The sequence below is a fragment of the Pseudophryne corroboree genome, chromosome 6 (genome assembly GCF_028390025.1).
Source record: "Pseudophryne corroboree isolate aPseCor3 chromosome 6, aPseCor3.hap2, whole genome shotgun sequence".
Classification (NCBI taxonomy): Eukaryota; Metazoa; Chordata; class Amphibia; order Anura; family Myobatrachidae; genus Pseudophryne; species Pseudophryne corroboree.
The window spans coordinates 623189375-623215041 of NC_086449.1; the positions used below are offsets into that span (position 1 = coordinate 623189375).

General features: G+C 45.9%; 1 protein-coding gene across 4 annotated transcripts in view; it reads right to left on the reverse strand.

Annotated features, from left to right (window-relative positions):
• Nucleotides 1–25667, reverse strand: part of TCERG1 (transcription elongation regulator 1) — a 239577-nt gene that overhangs the window by 138220 nt on the left and 75690 nt on the right. For all 4 annotated transcript variants that reach the window (XM_063928109.1, XM_063928106.1, XM_063928107.1 and 1 more), the window contains 4 exons: nt 21429–21517; nt 11084–11244; nt 10733–10799; nt 9684–9810 (listed from right to left, as the gene is read on the reverse strand). In XM_063928109.1, coding sequence (XP_063784179.1) covers nt 9684–9810; nt 10733–10799; nt 11084–11244; nt 21429–21517 — 444 coding nt within the window. The remainder of the gene's footprint in view (nt 1–9683; nt 9811–10732; nt 10800–11083; nt 11245–21428; nt 21518–25667) is intronic.

Below are 25667 nucleotides of genomic sequence, written 5' to 3' on the forward strand. Positions count from 1 at the left end.
GGTCCGATGGACCGACCCCAAACAAGTCCTCTTCCTTTATACGGCCATACTGTGCCGTTTGGAATCTGCATCACCTGACCACTGTCGTGTCCATAACATCTTCTGGCAGTTATGGACATCGCGTTTATTCATGATGCCAGAGTGCAAATATCCCTCTGTGCATCTCGCATATATAGAAATGCTCTATAGTCAATAAAATACTGTCCCTGTCAAGGGTATCAATATTTTTAGTCAGGGAATCCGACCAAGCCACCCTAGCTCTGCACATCCAGGCTGAGGCGATCGCTGGCCGCAGTATAACACCAGTATGTGTGTATATACTTTTTATTATATTTTCCAGCCTTGTCAGCTGGTCCTTGAGGACGGCCCTATCTATAGACGGTACCGCCACTTGTTTTGATAAGCGTGTGAGCGCCTTATCCACCTTAAGGGGTGTTTCCCAACGCGCCCTAACTTCTGGCGGGAAAGGGTATACCGCCCATAATTTTCTATCGGGGGGAACCCACGCATCATCATACACTTTATTTAATTTATCTGATTCAGGAAAAACTATGGTAGTTTTTTCACATCCCACATAATACCCTCTTTTGTGGTACTTGTAGTATCAGAAATACGTAACACCTCCTTCATTGCCTTTAACGTGTGGCCCTAATAAGGAATACGTTTGTTTATTCACCGTCGACACTGGATTCAGTGTCCCTGTCTGTGTCTGTGTCGACCGACTAAAGTAAACGGGCGTTTTAAAAACCCTTGACGGTGTTTTTGAGACGTCTGGACCGTACTAATTGTTTGTCGGCCGTCTCATGTCGTCAACCGACCTTGCAGCGTGTTGACATTATCACGTAATTTCCTAAATAAGCCATCCATTCCGGTGTCGACTCCCTAGAGAGTGACATCACCATTACAGGCAATTGCTCTGCCTCCTCACCAACATCGTCCTCCTACCTGTCGACACACACGTACCGACACACAGCACACACACAGGGAATGCTCTGATAGAGGACAGGACCCACTAGCCCTTTGGAGAGACAGAGGGAGAGTTTGCCAGCACACACCAAAAACGCTATAATTATATAGGGACAACCTTATATAAGTGTTTTCCCTTATAGCATCTTAATATATATATAAGCATATCGCCAAATTAGTGCCCCCCCTCTCTGTTTTAACCCTGTTTCTGTAGTGCAGTGCAGGGGAGAGCCTGGGAGCCTTCCCTCCAGCCTTTCTGTGAGGGAAAATGGCGCTGTGTGCTGAGGAGATAGGCCCCGCCCCTTTTTCGGGCGGCCTCGTCTCCCGCTCTTAACGGATTCTGGCAGGGGTTAAATATCTCCATATAGCCTCCGGAGGCTATATGTGAGGTATTTTTAGCCAAAATAGGTATTCATTTGCCTCCCAGGGCGCCCCCCTCCCAGCGCCCTGCACCCTCAGTGACTGCCGTGTGAAGTGTGCTGAGAGGAAAATGGCGCACAGCTGCAGTGCTGTGCGCTACCTTTAGAAGACTGAGGAGTCTTCTGCCGCCGATTCTGGACCTCTTCTTACTTCAGCATCTGCAAGGGGGCCGGCGGCAAGGCTCCGGTGACCATCCAGGCTGTACCTGTGATCGTCCCTCTGGAGCTGATGTCCAGTAGCCAAGAAGCCAATCCATCCTGCACGCAGGTGAGTTCACTTCTTCTCCCCTAAGTCCCTCGTTGCAGTGATCCTGTTGCCAGCAGGACTCACTGTAAAATAAAAATAGGATTTTGGTACTTACCAGGTAAATCCTTTTCTTTGAATCCATAGGGGTCACTGGAGTACTCTTGGGATATGGACGGGCTTCCGTAGGAACACAGCACTGAATATTTAAATTTAGTAACACTCCACCCCTCCATATCCCTGAGCACTTACTCAGTGTTTTTTACTGAGCCGAACAGGAATTAAGAGAGGTTAATAATGGAGTATTACATATAACATAACTGACAATAACGAAGTTAACCCATAACGTTACTGACAACTAACAGTTGACACCCTAACCAGCACTTGTAACTTGAACCAGTCGGTGAAAATGTGTTACCATAAGATCCTCAGAACTAACCCCAAGTAAGTAAACTGCTCTGGGTGGGCGTCCAGTGACCCCTATGGATTCAAAGAAAAGGATTTACCTGGTAAGTACCAAAATCCTATTTTCTTTTTCATCCACTAGGGGTCACTGGAGTACTCTTGGGACGTACCAAAGCTTCCCCCGTGGGCGGGAGAGCAGTTTGGCACTTGTAACACTAGGCGGCCAAAGCTAGATGCTGATGCCGCAAAAGTATCAAACTTGTAAAAGCGCACAAACGTGTGCACTGAAGACCATGTAGCCGCCCGGCAAAGCTGCGTCGCAGAAGCCCCACGACCAGCTGCCCATGAAGTTCCCACAGAACGTGTGGAATGAGCGGTTACTGACGTAGGCGGTTGTAACCTAGCATGAAGGTAAGCCTGGCGTATGGTCAGTTTTATCCATCTGGATAAAGTTTGTTTAGATGCTGGCCAACCCATCTTGGCAGCATCATAGAGAACAAATAACGTATCCGTCTTACGAACTGAAGACGTTCGGGTTACATAAACGCGTAACGCACGAACCACATCCAGAGTTCCAGACTGTGCTGTCAACACAGGAACTACTATTGGTTGATTGATGTGAAAAGATGACACTACCTTTGGTAAGAAGGCGGGATTCGTCCGAAGTTCCGCTCTGTCATCATGAAACACCAAATACGGTGGCTTGCATGACAAGGCACCCAAATCCGAAACACGCCTTGCCGAAGCTAAGGCTAAGAGAAAAATTGTTTTCCAAGTGAGAAACTTTATATCCACTTGTTGTAAGGGTTCAAAATATGAAGACTGTAAGAACTCCAAAACCAGATTCAAGTCCCATGGCGCTGTAGGTGGAATGAAAGGAGGCTGTACCCTGATTACACCTTGGAGAAAGGTGCGTATAGACGGCAATAGAGCCAATCGTCTTTGAAAGTAAATTGACAAAGCAGATACCTGCACCTTTAGTGTAGATAAACGCAAACCTCCATCTAAGCCTGATTGTAGAAACAACAAAAGGCGGCATAACTTGAAAGCTGATGTCGGAAATTTCCGAGCTTCACACCAACCTATATAGGCACGCCATATTCTGTAATAATGAGCTGCCGTAACCGGCTTCCTAGCTCGTAACATGGTTGGTATAACTGAATCTGGAATGCCCTCTCTTTTTAAGAGGGCGGTCTCAACAGCCACCCCGTCAAACGCAGCCGCGCTAAATCGGGGTAAAGAAAAGGACCCTGTTGTAACAGGTCTGGACGTATCGGGAGCGGCCACGGATCGTCTGCGAGTAATCCTCGAAGATCCGAGAACCAAGCTCTCCGAGGCCAATGAGGCGCCACTAGTATGACTGTGAGCGACTCTCTTTTGATCCGTTTTAGCACCAGAGGGAGCAGCGGAAACGGTGGAAACAGATACACCAGACTGTACGGCCACGCGACAGTGAGAGCATCCACCGCGACTGCCTTTGGATCTCTTGTTCTGGACACATACTGGGGCGTTTGATGATTGTGTCGAGATGCCATCAGGTCCACCTGAGGATAACCCCATCGCTGAACCAACATGTGAAACACTTCTGGATTTAATGACCATTCGCCTGGGTGAAGATCCCGACGACTGAGATAATCCGCTTCCCAGTTGTCCACTCCCGGAATGAACACGGCCGACAATATCACCTGGTGGTATTCTGCCCAATTGAGGATTCGAGCTACTTCCCGCATTGCCATGCGGCTTCTCGTTCCTCCTTGTTTGTTGATGTATGCGACCGCTGTCGCATTGTCCGACTGCACTTGGACAGGCTGAGAGCGAACCATGTGCACCGCTTGTCGTAGCGCATTGAAAATCGCGCGGAGTTCTAGAACATTTATTGACAGCAATTTTTCGTGATCCGCCCAGAGACCCTGGAGCTGACAATTTTGAATTACCGCTCCCCAACCTCTGAGACTGGCGTCCGTAGTTAGAATTATCCAATTGCAAACTCCGAACCGTCTTCCTGCGGTTAAATTGTGTTCCTTGAGCCACCATAGCAGAGAAACTCTTGCTATTGGTGACAACCTCACTCTGTGGTGAATCTGCAGATGCGAGCCCGACCACTGGGCAAGCACGTTCAGCTGAAATGGACGAGAGTGAAATCTCCCGAACTGAAGCGCCTCGAAAGCTGCCACCATTGTGCCTAACAGGCGAATGCACAAGTGTACCGACACTGTGCGTGGTTTGAGTACTAATTGTACTAGATGGCGTAGCATTTGTACTTTCTGTTGTGGTAGGTAAATCCTTTGATTGACCGTATCGAGAATCATACCTAGGAACTGAAGGCGTTGAGACGGAATCAGATGTGATTTCTTGAAATTGACAATCCAACCGTGGTGAACCAATACATTGTAAGTTAGCAGCGCATGTTGGGTAAGTATCTGTTGAGACGGAGCTTTGATGAGCAGATCGTCTAAATACGGAACTATCGTCACTCCCAGGGATCTGAGGTGAGCTATCATCACAGACATTACTTTGGTGAATACCCGAGGCGCTGATGACAGGCCAAACGGCAGAGCCTGAAACTGGTAATGGTTCTGGCGTATTGCAAATCGTAAGAATTTCTGATGAGGCTGCCAAATTGGAATGTGTAAGTACGCATCCTTGAGGTCTAGCGCAATCATAAATTCCTTGGTCTCTAACCCCGCAATCACCGACCGTAGAGACTCCATTTTGAATCTGTAGTAAGTTACGTACTGATTGAGGCCCTTTAAGTTCAATATTGGTCTGACTGAGCCATCCGGCTTCGGGACCACAAATAGACTTGAATAATAACCCTGACCCTGTTGGTGTACAGGGACCGGAATCAACACTGCCGAATCCAGTAAGGACTGAATGGCAATTTGCAAAACTGTCCTCTTGTCGTCCGACAGAGGCAAACCTGTCTTGAAAAACCGCAGAGGCGGAAGACAGTCGAACTCTATTTTGTAACCTTTTAACACTAAATTGCGAATCCAGCCCTCCGCGGACGTGTGGAACCACGCCCCATGGAACGTGTGAAGGCGTGCTCCCACAATTGGAGATCCGAGATGGGCTGGTAACCCGTCATGCCACTGGCTTGTCGGTAACCTTAGCGTCTTGGCGAGTTGTGTTGGTTTGATGGAAACCACGTCCTCGACCACGTCTAGCTGGCGTGGCTGATCCTCTGCCACGTCCTCGAAAGGGCTGAGGTCTAAAGGATTTGAACGAAGGTCCAGCGTACCTTCTTCTTGGCGCAGGTGGAGGCAATGGTAAGAACACAGACTTACCTCCCGTAGCCTCCTTAATCCATGCGTCCAATTCTGGACCAAACAACTTCTTGCCATCGTAAGGCAACGCCTCTATACTTCGTTTGACCTCTGCCTCCGCTTGATAAGTACGCAGGTAGAGTGCTCTTCGTGCCGTAACTAGCGAAGATGAAATACGAGAAGTGAGCTGACAGACGTCAGTAGACGCTGTACAGAGATACTCTACAGCCTCAATCATTTGATTCACCTGAATTATCAGGTTTTCGTCATGTAAAGCCGATTTGAGTTCTGTAAGCCATATTATGAGCGCCTTAGTGACCCAAATGCCAACCAATCCAGGTCTTAGCATCACACCTGCTGCTACATACATGGATTTAAGCATAGTTTCTATCTTACGATCTGACGGATCTTTAAGCGTAGTAGCTGATGGCACTGGTATGGTTAATTTCTTGGTAAGCTTTGACACTGAAGAATCAACTATTGGTGGATTCTCCCATGTACCCGTTACGGATTCTGGAAACGGATAACTAGACTTAAATCTGCGAGGTATAGAAAACCGTTTATCTGGATTCTGTCTGGATTCTACTAACATCTGATTTAGAGAATCCGACACAGGAAAACTTACTGGCGTCTTCCGTCGTTTAGTAAATATGACCTGATCATTGGTGAGAGGCTGCTCAGCTTCAGGAAACCTTAGCGACTGCCGTACCGCTCTGATGAGATCATCAATGCCGGAACTGTTAACATCCTCGCCGTCTGACTCCACTTCGCCCTCCTCCCCCTCATCGTGTTCCGTGAGGTCTGGGATGGAATCGTCAGACTGCAACATAGCAGACACTGGAAAATCATAAGACATATGAAAATTATCCCGTTTGCCCAAAATGGATTTGGACCCTACGCAAGGCTGAGACGCCTCCGGTAGTTCTGGCGGTCTCACCCTAGACTCAGATCTTAGCGTTTCTCGCTCCAGACGAGCAGCGGTCATTTCAGTCTGAAATTTCTCCAGTACATTTACTAACATACCCCACGGAGGGTCCGGTGATGAAATTGGTTGCAAAACCGGAGCAGAAATGGTATTCTGAACGGAATCCACAAAACATACGTTACATGTGGTAGATCCAACCGGTAACACACTGCCACATACTTTGCAAATATGCTTTTTAGTTTTTGCTGGTGCCTTACTCATTATGGCGACAGACAATACAATACACAAAACACAGACACCTGCACGACTCAGTAAAATAGCAATAAGGTGGCTCTGTATATATATCTGGCCCAGTGCAATACACGTGGCCAGTACTATGAAATTTGATCCCAAATTCCCACGAACACCCCTGCGCCTCCGGTGGAGAAGAGATGTAGGACAGGAACGTTCTGGAATCACAGAGGAAGACACAGGAAGCTGTTAAAAATGGCTGCCCTGCTATACTTATACATATAATCACAGTGCATTCACTGATTATACTGTAACAATCCCTCTGCTGCTGCAGTATTTCACTGATATGTCCCCCCTGTAATGGCTGTTTATCTTATTACAGCGGCAGCGCAGCGTGTGGGCCCCCAGCGGGTATCGTAGAGCGCTACGTGCCTCGTGTGTCCCAGCGGTGGGCTCCTATATATAGCGTGTCAGCTACCAAGGTAGCGCTGCTGTTCCGAGGTGCCTGGCCGGAGGCTGTGGCCTAACGGGCGGGTACCTGAGCGGGGAGAGCCGCGGCGCCTGCACGGAGGTCTGTGGCCGAACGTGTGGGCGCCTGAGTGGATAGAGCCGCTGCGCCTGCACGGAGGTCTGTGGCCGAACGTGCGGGCGCCTGAGAGGGGAGAGCCGCTGCGCCTGCACGGAGGTCTGTGACGAACGTGCGGGCGCCTGAGTGGAGAGAGCCGCGGTGCCTGCACGGAGGTCTGTGACGAACGTGCGGCCGCCTGAGCGGGGTGGAATGGGCGGGCGCCTGAGCGGGAAGATGCCGGAGGCTGAGAGGAGAGCCGCTCCTTGCCGTCACCCAGCCCTATGTCTCCACCCGTCGGGGCGGCAGCGGGAGCTGACCGCCCCGTTTCACATACCTCACTCCTGCAGACGTGCGGAGGCTCCGACGGGGCTTTTCAGTAAGCGCCGGCCAGCCAGTGCAGGAGGATGTGAGGGCTGTGAGGGAGCTCTTTCAGAGAGGCCCGACACGCCCGTGCTGCAATCAGCAGCTGCACTATCCCTGACCCTGCCTTTTGGAAGGGGGACAGGGATGTGGTCAAACAGTAGAAAAAATAAAAATAAAAATAAAAATGAAAAATAAAAGTTTCTTCAACAAAACCGTGACTTCAGCTAAGCATGTGTTGCCACGTTCAGCACAGAAAAAACACTGAGTAAGTGCTCAGGGATATGGAGGGGTGGAGTGTTACTAAATTTAAATATTCAGTGCTGTGTTCCTACGGAAGCCCGTCCATATCCCAAGAGTACTCCAGTGACCCCTAGTGGATGAAAAAGAAAAACCTAAGCTAAACTTTCCTAAGCAGCTCTTTAGGAGAGCCACCTAGATTGCACCCTTCTCGGCCGGGCACAAAATCTAACTGGCTTGGAGGAGGGTCATAGGGGGAGGAGCCAGTGCACACCACCTGATCCTAAAGCTTTACTTTTTGTGCCCTGTCTCCTGCGGAGCCGCTATTCCCCCATGGTCCTTTCAGGAACCCCAGCATCCACTAGGACGATAGAGAAATGTGTTTTTACATTGCCAATTTTTTTCTGCCTATCCAATTATAGCCTGTTTTTTCCAGATTAAAAACACCTTTTTCATGCAAAACCAAGGGCCTAATTCAGATCTGATCCCAGCAGCAAATGTGTTAGCTAATGGGCAAAACCATGTGCACTGTAGGGGGGGGAGGGGTTTGGGGAGGAGCAGATATAATATGTGCAGAGAGTTATGGTGTGTACACACGGTGAGATTTTTTCTTACAATTTTGATTGTAAGAAAAAGTGCAGATCGCAAGGTGAAAGTCACCTTGCAATCCCGATTCGATGCGCGGTCAATAGATAGACTGTGCAGGCAAGTCAATTTTGACTATCTCTATAGAGGAGATAATCAAAATTTACACTTAGCCAAAATCGCACATAGTCAGTATCGCAAGCACACTCATTATGAGCTTGCGATACTATGTCCTGATCTAGCCCGTCGCATAGTGAGGTCCTTTAGATTTGGGTGGGTTATTTTGTTTCTGTGCAGGGTAAATACTGTCTGCTTTATTTTTAGATTTCAGTTTCAAACACACCACACCGAAATCTAACTCTCTCTGCACGTCATATCTGCCCCACCTGCAGTGCACATGGTTTTGCCCATTAGCTAACAAATTAGCTGCAGTGATCAGATCTGAATTAGGCCCAAAGTGTGGACCTATGTATTTTCATGGCTGTGACTGGGGGGAAAAAATGAAAATTTATCAAGGACTTGGTTGTGCCTGCTTTCCTGATAAGTTCCAGCATCGGGGCTAATTGGATAGCTCCAAGTGTAGTAATAGGATACCGGCCACAGTATTTCTCTTTATGTGGCAGCACTTCTCCCTTTGCTTTAAACTAGAAGCAGGTGCATACAGATTTTCCCTGGCGTTTCATTGATTAATACATATATAATGAATTTCAGGGGAGACAAAGATTTTCTTCCTAGATATACTAATGCCACTTTCTGATTAAACTTCATTTAACACATCTGCAGAGTCTTAAAACAGTTTAAAAAACTCATGAAAGCAGACTAATTAAAAAAGAAAAGCGATTCTACATCTTGCATTACTCTGGACCAACACAAGATGCACTTTTTTTGTAACGGGCTTGTGGTCTCAGTTAACAGAAACGCTTCATTCAAATATGTTTTAAAGACATGGATGATGCATGACATTTTGTTTTAAACAAGGATACTACTATCAGTTATCTAAATGCAACATGATTGTGATGGGAGCAGGGATATTATATAGAACTATTATACATACTTAGACATGCATAACCAACATGTGTAGGTTTAACATCAGGCATGATTTTTGGTTTACCTTAAAACTACATACAACATATCATACAAGTGAAGATCCAAACTGAATGATACAACTACAACACAATTACGTCCTATGCTTTCCTAATAGGTTTCTACATATGTAAAATACATTTCACAGCTGCTGTCTCTCAAAACAGTTGCAGAATGAAAGCACACACTGACAAATATGGTCTCCTGACAAATGCAGTTATTTTGTTCTTAAATATGGATTTTATGGAGAAGGGAATGTCCTAAGGTTATTTATCACAAGGAAGCAATTGGTTACCTTGGAAAGAAAACCCTGTTGTAACTAAGGATTTGTGACCCGTGTGTGCAAAAATCAGAAAAGATTTATATACATCTCAAAAGATGGTTTTCTAACCCCTCTCTCCAGCAACATATCTCTAAATTGTTTCATTCGGGCATCCAGGGGAACGATGGCTCGCTCACGGGCAGCTTTTATTTCAGCCTCCATAGTGGTCTCCTTATCAGACTCTGTTTCTTCTTTCCTGTTCAAATAAAAAAATATATATATAAAAATAGGGTATAATTCAAAGTGGTAAAATGAAGACAATGGTGTAAAACAAATAGTTGCCATAAACATAGTGAACAGGGCCGTGGAGCTGGTACACCAAACCTTAAATACAGACTCCTCTAGGTCATTGCTGCCCAACCCCCATCAAACTACGGTCTGACTCCTTTGTATTTGGCAAACGTACATTAGTATTTACATATTTGCAGCTACTTTACTCCAGGCAGACAGCCAATACTGTAGTGTTATATTATTGCCTTGATCAACACTATTGCTTTCTCCTCCTGCTTAGCGTTTCATTCCTCCAACATAATGACCGTCCTCAAGGTCAGAGATGAATGAGGCCGATCTGGAGGAGTGCCTGGGAACTGGGGAACGATGAATCACAGAAGTTAATGCAATCAGCGATATTCATATTCTTGCCCCATAATACATGAAGTATTCATTTATATGCACACAGCTCAGCGGTGTAATTACCCACTGCACAATATCGAGAGTGTGTAGACGTTCGCTTAACTGGGCGTGATAAACATTGGTTTGGTAACGTGTAGCCCGGGAAAGTGGGTGAGTAAGCTGGTAAAGCTGGGCAGAGTCACGTCATTTACAGGTTGCTGCAGTTCTCCCATTCACACTGTCCCCTACTGTATGGGAGCCATTAGTGGGGAAGGTACACACAGCAGGCATGTGCCCCCTGCTCATTCTACACAGAGTTCAGGAAACGCTCTGAGAATTAGAATATACATTTTATTTTGAAGCTGGCATCAGTACAGTTCTTCTGACTCAACCTAAAATGGTCTCCTACTCAGACTCCACATCCTTGATAGTGAGTGCCTTGAAAAATGCTGCAAAGAGGTAAAAAAAACCCTGAAGGCTCTAATTACGCCGTAAATGGAACTTACTTCCGCTTTTTAGCTTTTATAGGCTCGTCATCGTTAACATCTTCTGTGGATTCATGATCTTCTTTAACTAAGAAATTGGAGAAAAATATTAAAAAATCCATGCACAGTACTGTCAGAAAACTTTTCTCCTGTATATAAAATGTTCTGGAAAACGTGCATATACTTGACACAAAACATTTCCACAAAAGAGCTATTACTTGCCAAACACTAAGTCTTACAAACTGCATATGCAAACTACTAAAACACAGAAATGTTCTTCTGGGGCAATAAAGAAGAATGTTAATTTGTTATACAATGCACAATACTATAGGCCATCTAGGCACATTAATAAACTAGGTGTAATTAACTTACAATATTTCTTGTCATCCTCTAATCCTCTTTTATGTGGAGGCTCCTGAATGATTTTGTCAACATCAGCTCTTCCAATCAGATCTTCTGGTCTGTCCCACATAGAGAGGCGTGTAGTTGGGTTGTAGAAAAAGACACGCTCGTCGCCGGTCCACACCACACACCTAAAAGGTGGAAAAGTAGAGCTTAAAAACAAACAAACCAAAAACACACAAAGAACCCATCTGCTGGCGGATCAATGGATTTCATTTTCGCAATTAACATATTTTGGACAAGCCTCTCAGACCACGGGGTCTATTCATGAAGCAGTGAAAAGTGTGGAGAAGTGAGCCAGTGTAGAAGTTGCCCATGACAACCAATCAGTGCTGAGGTAACACTTATAAAAATACATTCTGTAACATACGTAGCAGCTGATTGGTTGCCATGGGCAACTTCTCCATTGGCTCACTTCTCCACACTTTTCAATGCTTCATGAATAGACCCCTATGTTTAATGTGGTACTAACATCTATCTTTAGAAGGTAAAATGATACAATTTGGGCACATGTAGAACTGCAGATGAAATGCATGTATCCACATGACTCAGCGCAATGTATTTAGACAGCATAACAGTCAGACAGAAGCTCTATTCACACCATTGTCTTTATTAAGTACTATATAATAATCATACACAACCAAGATATCATCACTTCTGCATATACTCTAATAAAATATACAACAAATAGTTTTGGGTACAGCCAAATGTATTTAGTTGTATTATACTAAACAACAGTATTTTTTTTTTACTTGCATAGAATACCGTTCATTGAATCCACTGGAACCATGGGTATAGAGCAGTGTTTCCCAGCTCAAGTACTCAGGAACCTCTAATACTGGCTATACACTACAATGATGTATTGTTCATGTGGCAAACAATATAACGGTAGGTAGTTCATTGGTGGGAGTGTACACCAGGTACTGTATGTCTAACCAATGTCATTCAGGATCTGCCGGCAATGACGGCTCAAGCTGGCTTGGCAAATTAAAAATGTGATGTATGGTCAGACATATTGGTTGGCCAATTGGTAAGTGTACGTGCTCACCAAATCGGCCGCTCTGTCAGCAGATCTGTCAGCTTAGTGTGCAACATACCTAAGTGCTTTTTTGTTTAAAATAAAAAATAATTAAACATATCTCCTAGTTGGTGTACAGGAATACTTATTGCTGGCTGACATTTTAAGAGATCTACAAGTGGTGCTAATTCTATAATTTATGATACTGCAGAGATCAGCAAAACATGCGCGGTTAGGGGTCCCCGAGTACAGGAGATAGGAAACCCTGGTATAGAAAACGCAGGCAGGAGATTGGCCATTTCAAGAAACAGGATATGCCTCACCATTTACGTTCAACCAAACCTGCTAGGAATCAATAATTTAGTACCAAGGGGCGATAGGAAGGGGGGAGAGGGAAACGCAAAGAGAGACTGGAGAGAAACCAATCAAAAAACAGAGAGGAGGTTGTTGTACTCCTATAACCATCAACATGACTGTACTCGGTGAACCAACGTAGTTGCCTAGCTTTTGCAGCATTCTGGCAGAAATGCGTTGCTTTTAAAGTGGGAGGGGGGGGGGGGAGGGGGGAGGGGCCGAAACTTCAGTTCCCCTTTGAGCACTAAAGCTAATCTCAAGTCCAGAGATCAACAGGAACAGGGGTTACTGATCATCATTCCGCTCCACCCCTATAAATCACGCTTTACATGTGGGTGAGGAGCAAAGTCCCATAGGTTTGGGTAATACCCACAGGAGGGCTCTGCATAGTTTAAAAAAACAACAACAACAAAAAACAACCGTTCACTGGGGGAGTGGGTAATGCAAAAGTGGAGACCTATTACGGTGGAGGTGGCAGTTGTTCTATAACTGGGGAAGTATTGGCACCAGGGAGGCAGGGTATAATGCCAATTACGTCCTGATACCACAGGGGTGGAAGGGGGTGGGGGTAGGGGCTTGAGAGAGAAGCACAGCCTGTAGACAAATCATTTCTTTCAATTACATAAAAAGGCACCGTAAACAAAATAAGTAAAGAAAAAATAAGCAACAAATTATTTACGAGCTTTTGGTAAAACAGTCAGTTAAGTAGTTAAAGACATGGACCAGGCTCATCTGATGGGCTTAAAGAAAATTATTTTATTTTAAATAAATAGTTTGAAAAAACAAAAACAAAACACGTTCTCTCCATCATTCTATTGTGGGTCACTGGCTTTATGGAGGCTTCTCAAGCTACCCTTGTCTGTGGACAAAAACAAACATTTAAATGGATAGACAGAACTGGCTGCCCAAATTAGCAAATCTGTCAAGGCCCCATGCTGTGCCACCAGAAAACACTAAGGCTGGGTATACTTTAGGATGACGACCAGAGGACCGATGGAATGCTTTATATCGTGCGGCCGTACACACTGCACAATCTGGAGTATGGCCATGCAATATATCGTTACATGTTACATCCACTTGCATGCCATCGTCAGGGGTCAGCCCATCTGACATGCAGCACATGAAACGGGATGTAATTATGGGACCGCCGGTCACAACACCTCACCCTACTCCCGCACCCCTGAGAATCCCGACAGCTGGCATCCCGACTAGCAGGGACTATTCCCACTCATGGCTGTCCACGACTCCCACAGAGTGGGAATAGAACCTGTGAGCACAGCGAGCCCACAAGGGGCTTGCTGCACCTGCAGTACTAGTAACAAAAGTCTCCGGGCTGAGATCTGAACCACTAAAGTGTTTAAAATCTCTGTTTGACCACCCAAGCATTGTTTCCTTCATCACCGGGGGCTATTGGTACCATGAAAAAAAAAAATAATAATAATAATTTGCTAAGCTAGGTTGGATTACTAATTGATTATTTACCTATGGTTTTAGAGTTAAGTCAACCTTGAGTAGCATAATCTTTCAGGTAAGGAATGGCTCAGAAGGTCAACCATAATTGCCTTAATCTATATATTTAACGATTGCACTATAGCCTAGCAAGAAGTGGTGGAACTGAACCCAGAAGAAAAGTAGACGGCCTCTCACCATAGATGCTCCTTGGTGATCAGTTTGCCCGTCATACCCTTTTCTAAGGGTTTGGAGGCTTTTGCTTAGCTGATGAAGTCCGCTTATCCTCTCTGTAGCACTCCACATGGAATGGAATGCTGTAAGGAAATAGGACCATGTGCTCTTCCCAAACTAAATGACCAAAATCTGGAAGTTGATTGATTACTCTCCCCAGCAGTAACCGACAGGGGGATTTTTGTATTACCTGTAAAAATCCTTTTTTCTGAGGCCATGGTTGACCACTGGGGACAGTGGGTATAGCTTAGGGCTTCAGTCTAGGCACCAAGGAGTTTAAACATTTGAGTGCAGCATGGGAGGCCCCTCCTCCCTATACCCAGCCTGCACTACGCCAGTCAGGTTATTACTATGCAAGCCAGGAACAGGAAAGGAAGGCAGAAACATACAAGAACTTAACCCACACAGCCTCGAGACAAGCAGGATAACATGGCCGAAAAACACGCTTGCAGCGAGCGAAAAGGTGGGCGCCCAGCGTCAACCATGGACTCAGAAAAAAATATTTTACAGGTAAGACAAAAAAATACCCTTTTCTCTCTCACCCAATGGTGTGACGCTGGGGACAGTGGGATGTCCCAAAGCTGTCCCTTTACGGGCGGGAACACTCCCGAGCTGCACTGAGGACCAGACCCCCAAAAGCCGCATCAGCTGAGGCGAAGGTGTCAAATCTATAGAACCAAAGGAAAGTATGGGCTGAAGACCATGTAGCAGCCATGCCAAGTTGCTTTGCCGAAGCCACCCCGGCAAGCCGCCCACGAGGCTCCAACTGACCTTGTGGAATGGGCCTTAACGGATGTCAGAACCAGCTGCCCAGCCAACAGGTAACCCTGTCGAATAGTAAGTTGCAACCATCTGGCAATTGTCTGCTTGGAGGCTGGCCAGCCCCGTTTATGTTCGTCGTACAGGATGAACAATGAATCAGTTTTACTTAACGTATTAGTGCGCTGCACATAAATACGCAAAGCCCTGACCACATCCAGAGTGGCCATGGCGCCAACACCACAAGTAGAATCCGAAGGAGAAAAGGCTGGAACAACAATTTCCTGATTGATATGAAATCTAGAAACCACTTTAGGTAGATAATCTAGACAGGTACAGAGAACTGCCCGATCTGGATGGAAAATCAAAAAGAGGGCTTGTGAGACTGAGCTCCTAAGTTCAAAACCCTTTGAGCCGAAGCAATGGCAAGAAGAAAAACCATTTTCCAAGGGAGTCAGCAAAGATCAACGTCTTCCAAGGGCTCAAAGGCAAAGACAAATCCCATGTGTTAACCGGTGGAACATTAGGCGGCTGGAGATTAAGCACCCCCTGGAGGAAGGTCTAACCAGCCGAGGAGTGGGCCACCCGTCTCTGAAACAGCATAGAGAGAGTGCTGAAACCTGATCCTTGAGAGATTCTAAACGGAGGCCAGAGTCTAGTCCCGCTTGTAAAAATTCTGGAAGAAATGGGTCAAAATGACGAGAATGACACCATCTGAAAAAAATGTGCCATACTCTGTAGTATATCCGAGCAGTGGAAAGTTTCTGAGCTGCAATCATAGTGTCAATGACCTTAGTAGAGAAACCCTTGTTTGTCAAGACTGCCCTCTCAGCCAGGCCGTCAAAGCCAACCGTTGAAGATCGGAAGGAGATGGGGACCTTGAGACAGCAAGTCTGGACGGAGAGGAAGGCGGCATGGAGGAGCTACCGACAGGGCTAGGACATCCGCATACCAGGTCCTCTTCAGCCAATGAGGAGCAACCAGGATAGCGATAACGGTCTCCGATTTGAGTTTGTGAAGGACTCTCGGAAGAAGGACCACCGGTGGAGAGAGATACACCATCTGAAACGGCCAAGGTACCGATAAGGCGTCGATTAAGTACGCGCCTAGGTCCCTTGTGCGTGCTCCATAGTAGGGAAGCTTGTGATTTTGGCGCGGTTCAAACAGATCGATTTGTGACGGGCCCCACCGTTGGACCAGCAGCTGAAAGACTGCAGGATGGAGAGACCATTCGCTGTAATGGACATCCTGGCCACTGAGGAAGTCCACCTCCCAATTTAACAGCCCGGGAATGTACACTGTGGATAGGGCCGGCAGGTACTTCTCTGCCCACCGGAAAATGTGGCTGACTTCCGTCATGGCCGCTGGACTGCGCGTGCCGCCCTGATGGTTTATGTAGGTGACTGCCGTTGCATTGTCCGATTGGATTTTTAGCGGACGGTGATGCAAGAGGACCCGCTTGAGTCAAGGCCCTGAACACTGCTCGTAGTTCCAGTACATTGATAGAGAGTTGGCTCTCGAAGTGTCCACCAACCCTGGAAGGAATGATCTTCCACGACTGCGACCCACCCGTATAGGCTGGCATCCATCATGAGGACTACCCAAGTTGGTATGCAGAAAGAATTACCTTTGTTTAAGTGGGATGTCTGTAGCCACCAAAGGAGCGACAGACGCATGTCTCTGTAGAGCAGAATCGTCTGCGATGTCGTGGAGAGTGATCCCAATTTCGAAGAGGTTCCAATTGTAATGGTCTCGAATGGAACTGCGCATATTCCACCATCTCGAAACAAGACATGATATTTCCCCAACAGTTGCATGCAGAAGTGAATTGATACCTTTTTCCGATCCAGAAACCTGCGTATCATGTCCTGTAAGGCTCTCCTCTTGTTGTCCGGGAAAAAGATTCTCTGCACTTGAGTGTCCAATAGAGCACCCAACTGTGTCATGCGCTGAGATGGTGTGAGGCTGGATTTCCGCCAATTTATCAGCCAACCGTGTGACTGAAGAATTGTCAGCGTGATGTGGATGTGCTCCTGAACACTGGCCTGAGCCTGTGCCATTAGTAGAAGATCATCCAGGTATGGTAAGATGAGGAAACCCTGAAGTCGCAAATGCGCCATCACCTTAGTGAAGACTTGCGATGCCGTGGAGAGTCCGAACGGTAATGCCTAGAATTGGAAATGTTGCTTCTGATTAGCGAACCTGAGAAACCTCTGGCAGTTTTCCTGAATGGGGATGTGCAGATAGGCATATCTTGGATGTCCAAGGAGGCCATAAAGTCTCCCTGTTCCAAGGCCTGCATGATAGATGAGGGATTCCATGCTAAATTTTGGAACCCTGAGAAACTTCTTCAGGGTTTGCAGGTTCAGTATAGGATGGAATGTGCAGACCAGTTTTGGAACGAGAAATAGGTTTGAATAAAATCCCGTCCCTTGTTGGAGAACTGGTACTGGGACAATAGCCTCTCAAAGAAGCAGGGAATGTACTGCTTCCTGAAGTGCAGTTGTCTTTTCGAGGTCTGCTGGCAGTCCCGTGGGAAAGAAACGTCTGGGTGGCCTGTTTCTGAAAAGACAGGGCGTATCCGCTGGACAATATGTCCAGAACCCAGACATCCGACGTAGTCTGTCGCCAGACCTCAGCAAAGCGAACCAGATGACTTCCCACCCTGGAAGCCTCCAGTTGGGAGCCAAGATTGTCATGCGGCAGGCTTTTCGGTTTGCTTGGGGGCCTGGCGCTTTCCTGACCAAGGCTGACGACCTTTTGGTTTTTAAGTCTTGGAAGAAGGAGCCTGGAAACGGGAGGACAAAAGGAGCGAAAAGTTGGAGATCTAGCCTTCGGCGCAGCCAAAGGAAGAAATGCGTTCTTGGAAGCAGCAACCGTGGCTACAATCTTGTCCAGTTCCTCACCAAAGTACACCTCTCCCGAAAAAAGCAAGGACTCTAATGCTTTTAGAATTTTCACCAGCACGCCAAGAGCGCAACCACAGTGCGCGTCTAGCCGCCACTGAGGAAGCAGAAATTTTGGATGAAAAAGTTCCAGCATCTATTACCGCTTCACCTAAAAAGGTGTTGGCCTCTCTAATATCAACATATTTGATAAGATCAGAATAGTGTATGTCTGACCTGTGAACCTCTGTTAACACATCTAACCAGCTGCCAATTGCTAAGGAGACCCAGGCAGAGGCAATTGCAGGGAGTAGAGCTGCTCCAGCATTGGAGTACATGAATTTCAAGGACTGCTCAAGTTTGCGGTCTGTAGGTTCGTTCAGAGAAGTGACATCCGGGATGGGAAGGGTGGAAGACTTCACCAGGCGGGCTACGTGCGCATCTACCGGCGGTGGAGACTCCGATTTCTTACGATCAGCTTCCGCCATGGGGTAGAAGGAAGAATGCCTCTTTGTTACCAAAAACTTTTTAGGAGGATCAGACCAAGCTTCCTTGAAAAGATCCTCCAATTATGTAGAAGGAGAAAAAGCAGATGGATCCTTCTATTTATTCTTAAAAAGAGGAGTCTGTGCATCAGGAGGGGTGTCAGTATCCTTAATTTGAAAGACTTCCCTAACAGCCTTGACTAGTGCCTCTACCCTTGTCAAACTCATCTGGCCATCTTGGGACTGAGGGTCCTCTGACTCTGAATCCTGAGATTCTTCTCCCTCTTCCGAGAATTCCTCAGAGTGGGATTCCTCCGACGGTTTCAGAGATGGTGCAGAGGAACTATTACTGCTGCACTTAAGTAAAGAGCCCAGGGCCTGCTGTAGGTTACTGGAAACCTGCACAAATCCCTGTACTGATTGTGCCAACCCTTGCACCCAGGAGGGTTCAGCAGGTTGAGGGTGCGGCTGGGTAGGTAAAGAGTCTGCACTAGTTGCGGTAACAGGTATCTGAGGGGTTTTGTTAGCAGCCAGCTGGAAAGACAGTTCCTTCATAGCCGAGGCCAAGGAGGCAGCCCAAGCTTGCACAGATGGAGCTAAACCCCCTGCAGCAGGCTCTGCTGAAGGCTCGACAGAGCAAAGGTCACAGAGCCCCGTATGGTCTTGTACCGTGGAGGAGAAATTTTCCTCGCAAGCTGTACACGTATGCAGTCCAGCCGTTCTCATCACCTTTTGGGCAGCTTTGGAAGGTCCCCTGGAGGACATGTTCTAACCTGTTGTAGAAGCAAAACACTCACAGACACAGATATAGCAGATAAGTGTGTGAGAAAACTATAAGGGCTAACACTAGCCTATAGAACCACAAACAAATAAATAAGTGGGTCAGGTAGTGTAACTGCGTGCCCACCACAGAAGTAGCAACTGTTAAGGTAAACAGTGATACCAATACAATTAAACTACTGTACTACAGTGCCCTGACAGTGTACAGAAAAACAAACAATGGCATCTATTGTCCAATTACCTACACCATAGGTTCTCAAACTTGGTCCTCAGGACCCCACACAGTGCATGTTTTGCAGGTAACCCAGCAGGTGCACAGGTGTAGTAATTACTCACGGACATATTTTTAAAGGTCCACAGGTGGAGTTAATTATTTCACTTGTCATTCTGTGAGGAGACCTGCAAAACATGCACTGTGTGGGGTCCTGAGGACAGAGTTTGAGAACCTGTGACCTACACCATGAGGTGAGGTAAGGGACATACAACCTGACACTGGTGCAGTGTTGGTAAAAGAAAGGCAGGATGGCTCTCTCCATAGTAATGGGCAGCTGAGGATACTATGTAGAAACTCCGATGCAGGTCGAACCCACGTGTATAACAGAAGAGATAAGCCCAAAATGGCCGCTGAGCTTGTAGGAGTGGGAGTGTCAAGGGCGGAGCCCAGGCAGAGAGAGTGCCCAGAAAGTGCAACCTATTGATAGGAAAAAACTCTCTTGGGTTGGGGGCGGAGCTACAGGAATATAACCCCCTTCCTGAAGCCCCCAAAGGACTATCCCCCGCTCGATAACCGTCCCTGGTGGCCTAGTGGTGCAAACAGGAGAGGACCCGGTGCCACTGCCAGGACCGCCGGAGCTGCCTCTCCCTGGCGGTTTGCGTCACAAGATCTGGTCGCCTGCGCAGCAGGAACCCTTACCTTGAGCCTCCATCCAGCTTGCGGCTGCTCCTGATGCCGGAGAGGTGCAGGGGCGGCTGGCTACGCAAGTCAGGGACCCAGCGTCAGGACGGAGCGGGTGTGCGAGCAGCAGCAGCGCGGATCGTGGCAGCTGCTGCTCTGTGAAGTTAAATCAAAGAAATTAAAGAAAATAAAGAAATGAATAGGTTACCAGGGCATCAAAGCCCTGCTCCCTGAAACATGCCCTTTCCTTGTGAGCACCAAGGAAAAAACTGACTGGCCTGGTGCAGGCTGGGTATAGGGGAGGAGGGGCCTCCCAGGTTGCACTCAAATGTTTTAAATCCTTGGTGCCCGGACTGAAGCCATAAGCTATACCCACTATCCCCAGTGACACACCATTGGCTGAGAGAAAAATAGCATCAAATGGACAATTAGGGTCTAGGGAAAGGCTGCTGTGTCATATGGTCCCTTGCGGGAAAGTGGCTACATCACTTGAGGATCTGCACTTGCAAAGCCCCGAGAGAGGAGACACTTACCTTATTTGCACTGTGCTTGGTGTTGTCCACACAATGATTGTAGCAGCAGCATTGGATTCGGGGGTCACAACCTGCAGTGTTAAGACTCACCTACCGGTGTAAGTCCCACACACAGCAGGGGGCTACACTGTGAGGTGCACCATCTCAGCCAAGTGCTACCAACACAACTAACAGTATATAGGACAGCCGTTCAGGCAGCTGTTATTAATACGCTCTTAGAATGCCATGGGCTGCACAGCACCAACGACACTGCTGCTGCAAGCAATTTGTATTTCCAGCACGCTATGGTAATGGATTGGTAATATGATCAAACTGCTGCCTTAGCCCTCTATAGCCATGATTACTGTGTCACCAAGTGAACTGATGGAAAATATGGAATTGTATTGCTACATAAGCTGAAACAGGCTGTAAGTTAGGATCAGAGGTGATGCTGTCCTACACCTTCTAGGTCAGCCTTTAAGATCATATATGCACCATGGAGGGCTGTAGATAAACAGGTTTTCAGAGCTGTAATTCATTCTGGCAGTATTTTGAACATTTAGAATGGGACAATATGTGCAATAACCAACCAATTAGGAAATATACAACCACCAAAACGGTTCTAATTAGGTGGTAAAGGAAATTTATAGTGAGGGCTACTTCCTCCATAAATTCATTCTTTAGGCCATCCATCAGGCAGAAGTCATAATAAACACTTCATAAAACGCGTTTGTGCTGAAAATATGAGGACTCCTAGATCACGATGGGTTCCGTGTATCTGTGGAAAGGTGTTATCACCCAGCAGAGAAAACAAGCTTCTTACCAAACACAAGCAAAGAATGTAATAAAATGAAAACCCTTGCCTGTATAGATGTAAAATCCAGGACTAACACAAAAGTCCCTGCAAACATTGGCAAGAAAACAGGCTTTGGGGTCATAAGTACCATGGAGTGCCAGGTATTGGTGTCGTAGCCACTGGCCGGGCTTTTTGGGCAGCTTTTTCTTCCTCCGTCATTTCCTCTTCTTTTGGCTCCTGGTTAAGAGAATGATAATACATTAGCAATGGTGGACAAATGATTTGACGGACACAAAGCAAACATGCAAGTGTAAAACATACATAGATTATGATTAACTGACACTGTGCCTCATTTAATTTGGGTAATAATGTTATATGGTGGAGTGATTGACACGTATTGTATAATAATTAAGCACTCTATATGTGGAAGCAATTTAAGGAGTTCTATTGTGGACAAAATATCGCACATCTTGCAGATTGTGACAATACTTTGAGACTCAAATTATTGTGTGTGGCGTAATGAATGACAACAATTCTTCCTCATATGCATAATCTTTTTATTGTATATATAGCAGTGCAAGTTTACAAGTAGAGCAATTATATATAGTGACTATGCTGTTAGGCTATTTTGGATGATTAGAACCTACAACATAAATAACAGCCCTGTTGAACTTTTTAATTTCACTGGTCTATACACTTGGCCCATCTAGTTGGCCTCTCTTTTAACCTTATAATAACCTATTTGATCCCTAGTTCTAAGAATATCCTTATGTCGATCCCAAACATGTTTAAATTCTCTACTGTATCAGCCTCTACCACCTCTGATGGTAGGCTATTCCCCTGCCCTTTTTGTGAACCGATTTTACCTCAAATTTCCTCTGTACCTACATCCCTCCAGTTTCAGAGCATGTCCTTATGTTCTAATACTTCTCTTCCTGGGAAGAATGTTTCCCTCCTGTATCTTGATAAACCTTTGATATATTTGAAAGTTTCTATCATGTCCCCCTTTCCCTTCTCTGCTCCAAACTATACATTTTAAGATCTTTTAGTCTTTCCAGGCAAGTTTGTGATGTAGGCCATGCACCAATTTAGTTACCCTTTTTTCTACAGTCTGTAACGCAGAATCTCTCAAATGCAGCCCTCAAGGCACTCGAACAGTCCATATTTTTAGGTGACATAATTAGTACCTCAGTCAGTTTGATTTAACCATCTGTGCCGAGTCATGGATAAACTTTCCAGTGGCCCCTAGTGGATGAAGGAGAAACCTGGCTTGTTGGGGTGCCTTGAGAACAAGTGTTTGAGAACCTCTGCTCTAATGTATTTACATGCTTCTGGAGCTATGGCCTCCATAACTGCACACAGTATTTTAGATGAGGCTGTATCAATGACCTATATAGTGGCATTATTACTTCTTTCTGCTGCTGATTCCTCTATGTAACCAAGCATCTGACTTGCCTTTCTCATTGCTTCACTACCATTGCTTAACTGCCTTTAAGTCTCAAAGATCCCTTTCCTAATCAGAAATTTTTATTATAGTGCCGTTAATACTATATTTCACCTTTTGATTTTTTAATACCCAATTGCATGATTTTCTGGCATTAATCGGTCTTGGCCCGGGTGGATAGTTTTCTACCCTTTTTTTTTTTATTTTAAGATTTTTTGAGGGATGCCTAATTTTGACCCAATTAAGAAAAATCTGGTGGATAGAATAATAAAATATTGAAGTGCTGGGTAGAAAACTACCCACTCAGGCCGAAATGGGTCTTAAACTATAGCTGCCACACTCAGCCATTCCTCTAGTCTACCTAGATTATCATTTGTTTTACCCCTCCTTGTGTCTACCCTGTTGCATACCTTTGTGTTATCTGCAAAAATACATACATTCCCTTCAATAATATTTGCAATGTCACCAAGATGTTATAAAGCACTAGTCCAAGCAAAACCCTGGGGAACTTCACTGGTAACCTTTCCCTCCTGTGAATGCACTCCATTTACTACAACCCTGTTTTCTATCAAGCTACCAAAATGATATCCAATAAATCATCTTAGATTCTAAGCTTTCAATTTAATTTCACAATCTGCGATGTGGAACAGTGTCAAGAGCCTTACTAAAGTCTAGATGAGTTACATATACCCATTAGTTTAGTCGGGATTAGCCACTTTACGCAGCTAAACCAGACAGCTATGGGTATGATAACGGGCATCAGTTGAATATTGCCCCGTGATCTCCCATCACTTTAGACGGGAGAACGGGCGCGATATAACAATTGCATATCGCCTTTTGTAACTCCAGCAAAAACTGCCTAAGTTATAAGGCTAATTCTTACTTGTTATATTAATTTCAGGCTCTGGCACAATAAAGTGCTATTATCCCTCTGTAACCATGATCAATCCTTCTAATAGGTCTATTCCTACAACAATCTTTGGCCTGCATAATAAGAGACACCCTAAAAGAGTTTTGTTTACGACACCTGTTGACTGGTTTTTAGCCCCTTGCTCTCCCTCAATACGACCTCCTGTTGAAAAATACAGTGTCCACTGGAAGAGGATTGAACTTGAAGCCATTTTCACCACATAAAATTGTTACTGCCTAGTAAGGGCCTGTATCACAATTTGGGCCAAAAACTTCCTTGTCTTAAACACTGAAAGCTCTCCAACTAATGACAAGTGGCATAAAAAAAAAGAAAAAGAAAAAAAAAAGGTGGAACAGCCTATATCATAAAATGTTTCTATACCTAGTCAGTTCCTAGTTAAGAAAACATGTCTTCACGATGTCTGAGAACTCAGAATGTTCTTTTCAATATAGGGGTATATTCAATAGGAGTCGGATCCATTCCGACATGCAGTTGTCGGAATGGATCCGACAACCCCTATTCAATGGACGGCCAAATCAGACTGTCAGATTTAGCTGTCCTGTCATGCCGCTGCTGTCAGCGGCTGCGCTGACAGCAGCGGCCAGGGGAGCAGAGAGCGGCGGCTGTGAGCGGCTGGCTGCGGGGGACATATGCGGAGCTGGCAGCAGGGAGAGAGGTGCTGCTGCGGTGGCAGGGGGAGCATTGATCGGCAACCGGCGGGAGGTCCTGGCAGCGGGGTAACATGTCTGCAGCGGCGGGGGGAGGCGCTGCAGGGAGAGAGGTGCCTGGCCGGGAGACGGCCAGGCACCTCTCTCCCTGTAACGCCTCCCACCGCAGCCTGCTCCTCCCGCCGGCCTCCGATCTCTGCTCCCCCCGCCGCCGCAGCACCACTAGTCTCCTCAACTCAATCCAACTTTTTTAAAGTCGGATTGAGATCGTCGGAAACTTGGCTAAAACTTGTCGGGTTTGGCCCCGCTTTTGACAATGCACACTGACCGGCGGCTGAAGCCGCCGATCAGCGTGTATTCCGACAAGTCGGAATAAACGGGGCACTAATGAATAGTTCGGAAACCCTTCCGACCTAAAACTGTCGGAAGCTGATGTCTTTCCAACAAGACGGCAGCTTCCGACAGTTATTGAATATACCCCAGTCTTACATGAATATGCTTTCTTTACAAAAAAAAAAAATTCACTAATTCATACTTACTTTATAGAAATGCTTTGTATTGTAACAGCAGTGGTTCTCAAGCTCCAACCTTAGTTTTCCCACAGATCATGTTTTCAGGATTTCGGTCTGTGAAAGCTGGTGCGATATTTACTGACCCAGCAAAATTAACTCCCCTGTGCATGATTAAGGAAATCCGCAAAACATGACCTGGCTTGAGAACCCTTGGTGTATAGTACAGGTTGAGTATCCATTATCCGAAATGCTTGGGACCAGAGGTATTTTGGATATCGGATTTTTCCGTATTTTGGAATAATTGCATCCCATAATGAGATATGATGGTGATGGGACCTAAGTCTAAGCACAGAATGCATTTATGTTACATATATACCTTATACACACAGCCTGAAGGTAATTATAGCCAATATTTTTTATAACTTTGTGCATTAAACAAAGTGTGTCTACATTCACACAATTCATTTATGTTTCATATACACCTTATACACACAGCCTGAAGCTCATTTAATACAATATTTTTAATAACTTTGTGTATTAAACAAAGTTTGTGTACATTGAGCCATCAAAAAACAAAGGTTTCACTATCTCACTCTCACTCAAAAAAGTCCGTATTTCGGAATATTCCGTATTTCGGAATATTTGGATAAGGGATACTCAACCTGTATAAAGAAAAATAGGATTTTGGTACTTACCAGGTAAATCCTTTTCTTTGAATCCATAGGGGGCACTGGAGTACTCTTGGGATATGGACGGCTTAGCAGAAACAAAGGCACTGAATATTTAAATTTAGAACTCTCCACCCCTCCATATCCCAGAGTACCTCAGTGTACTACCTCAGTGTTTTTTACTG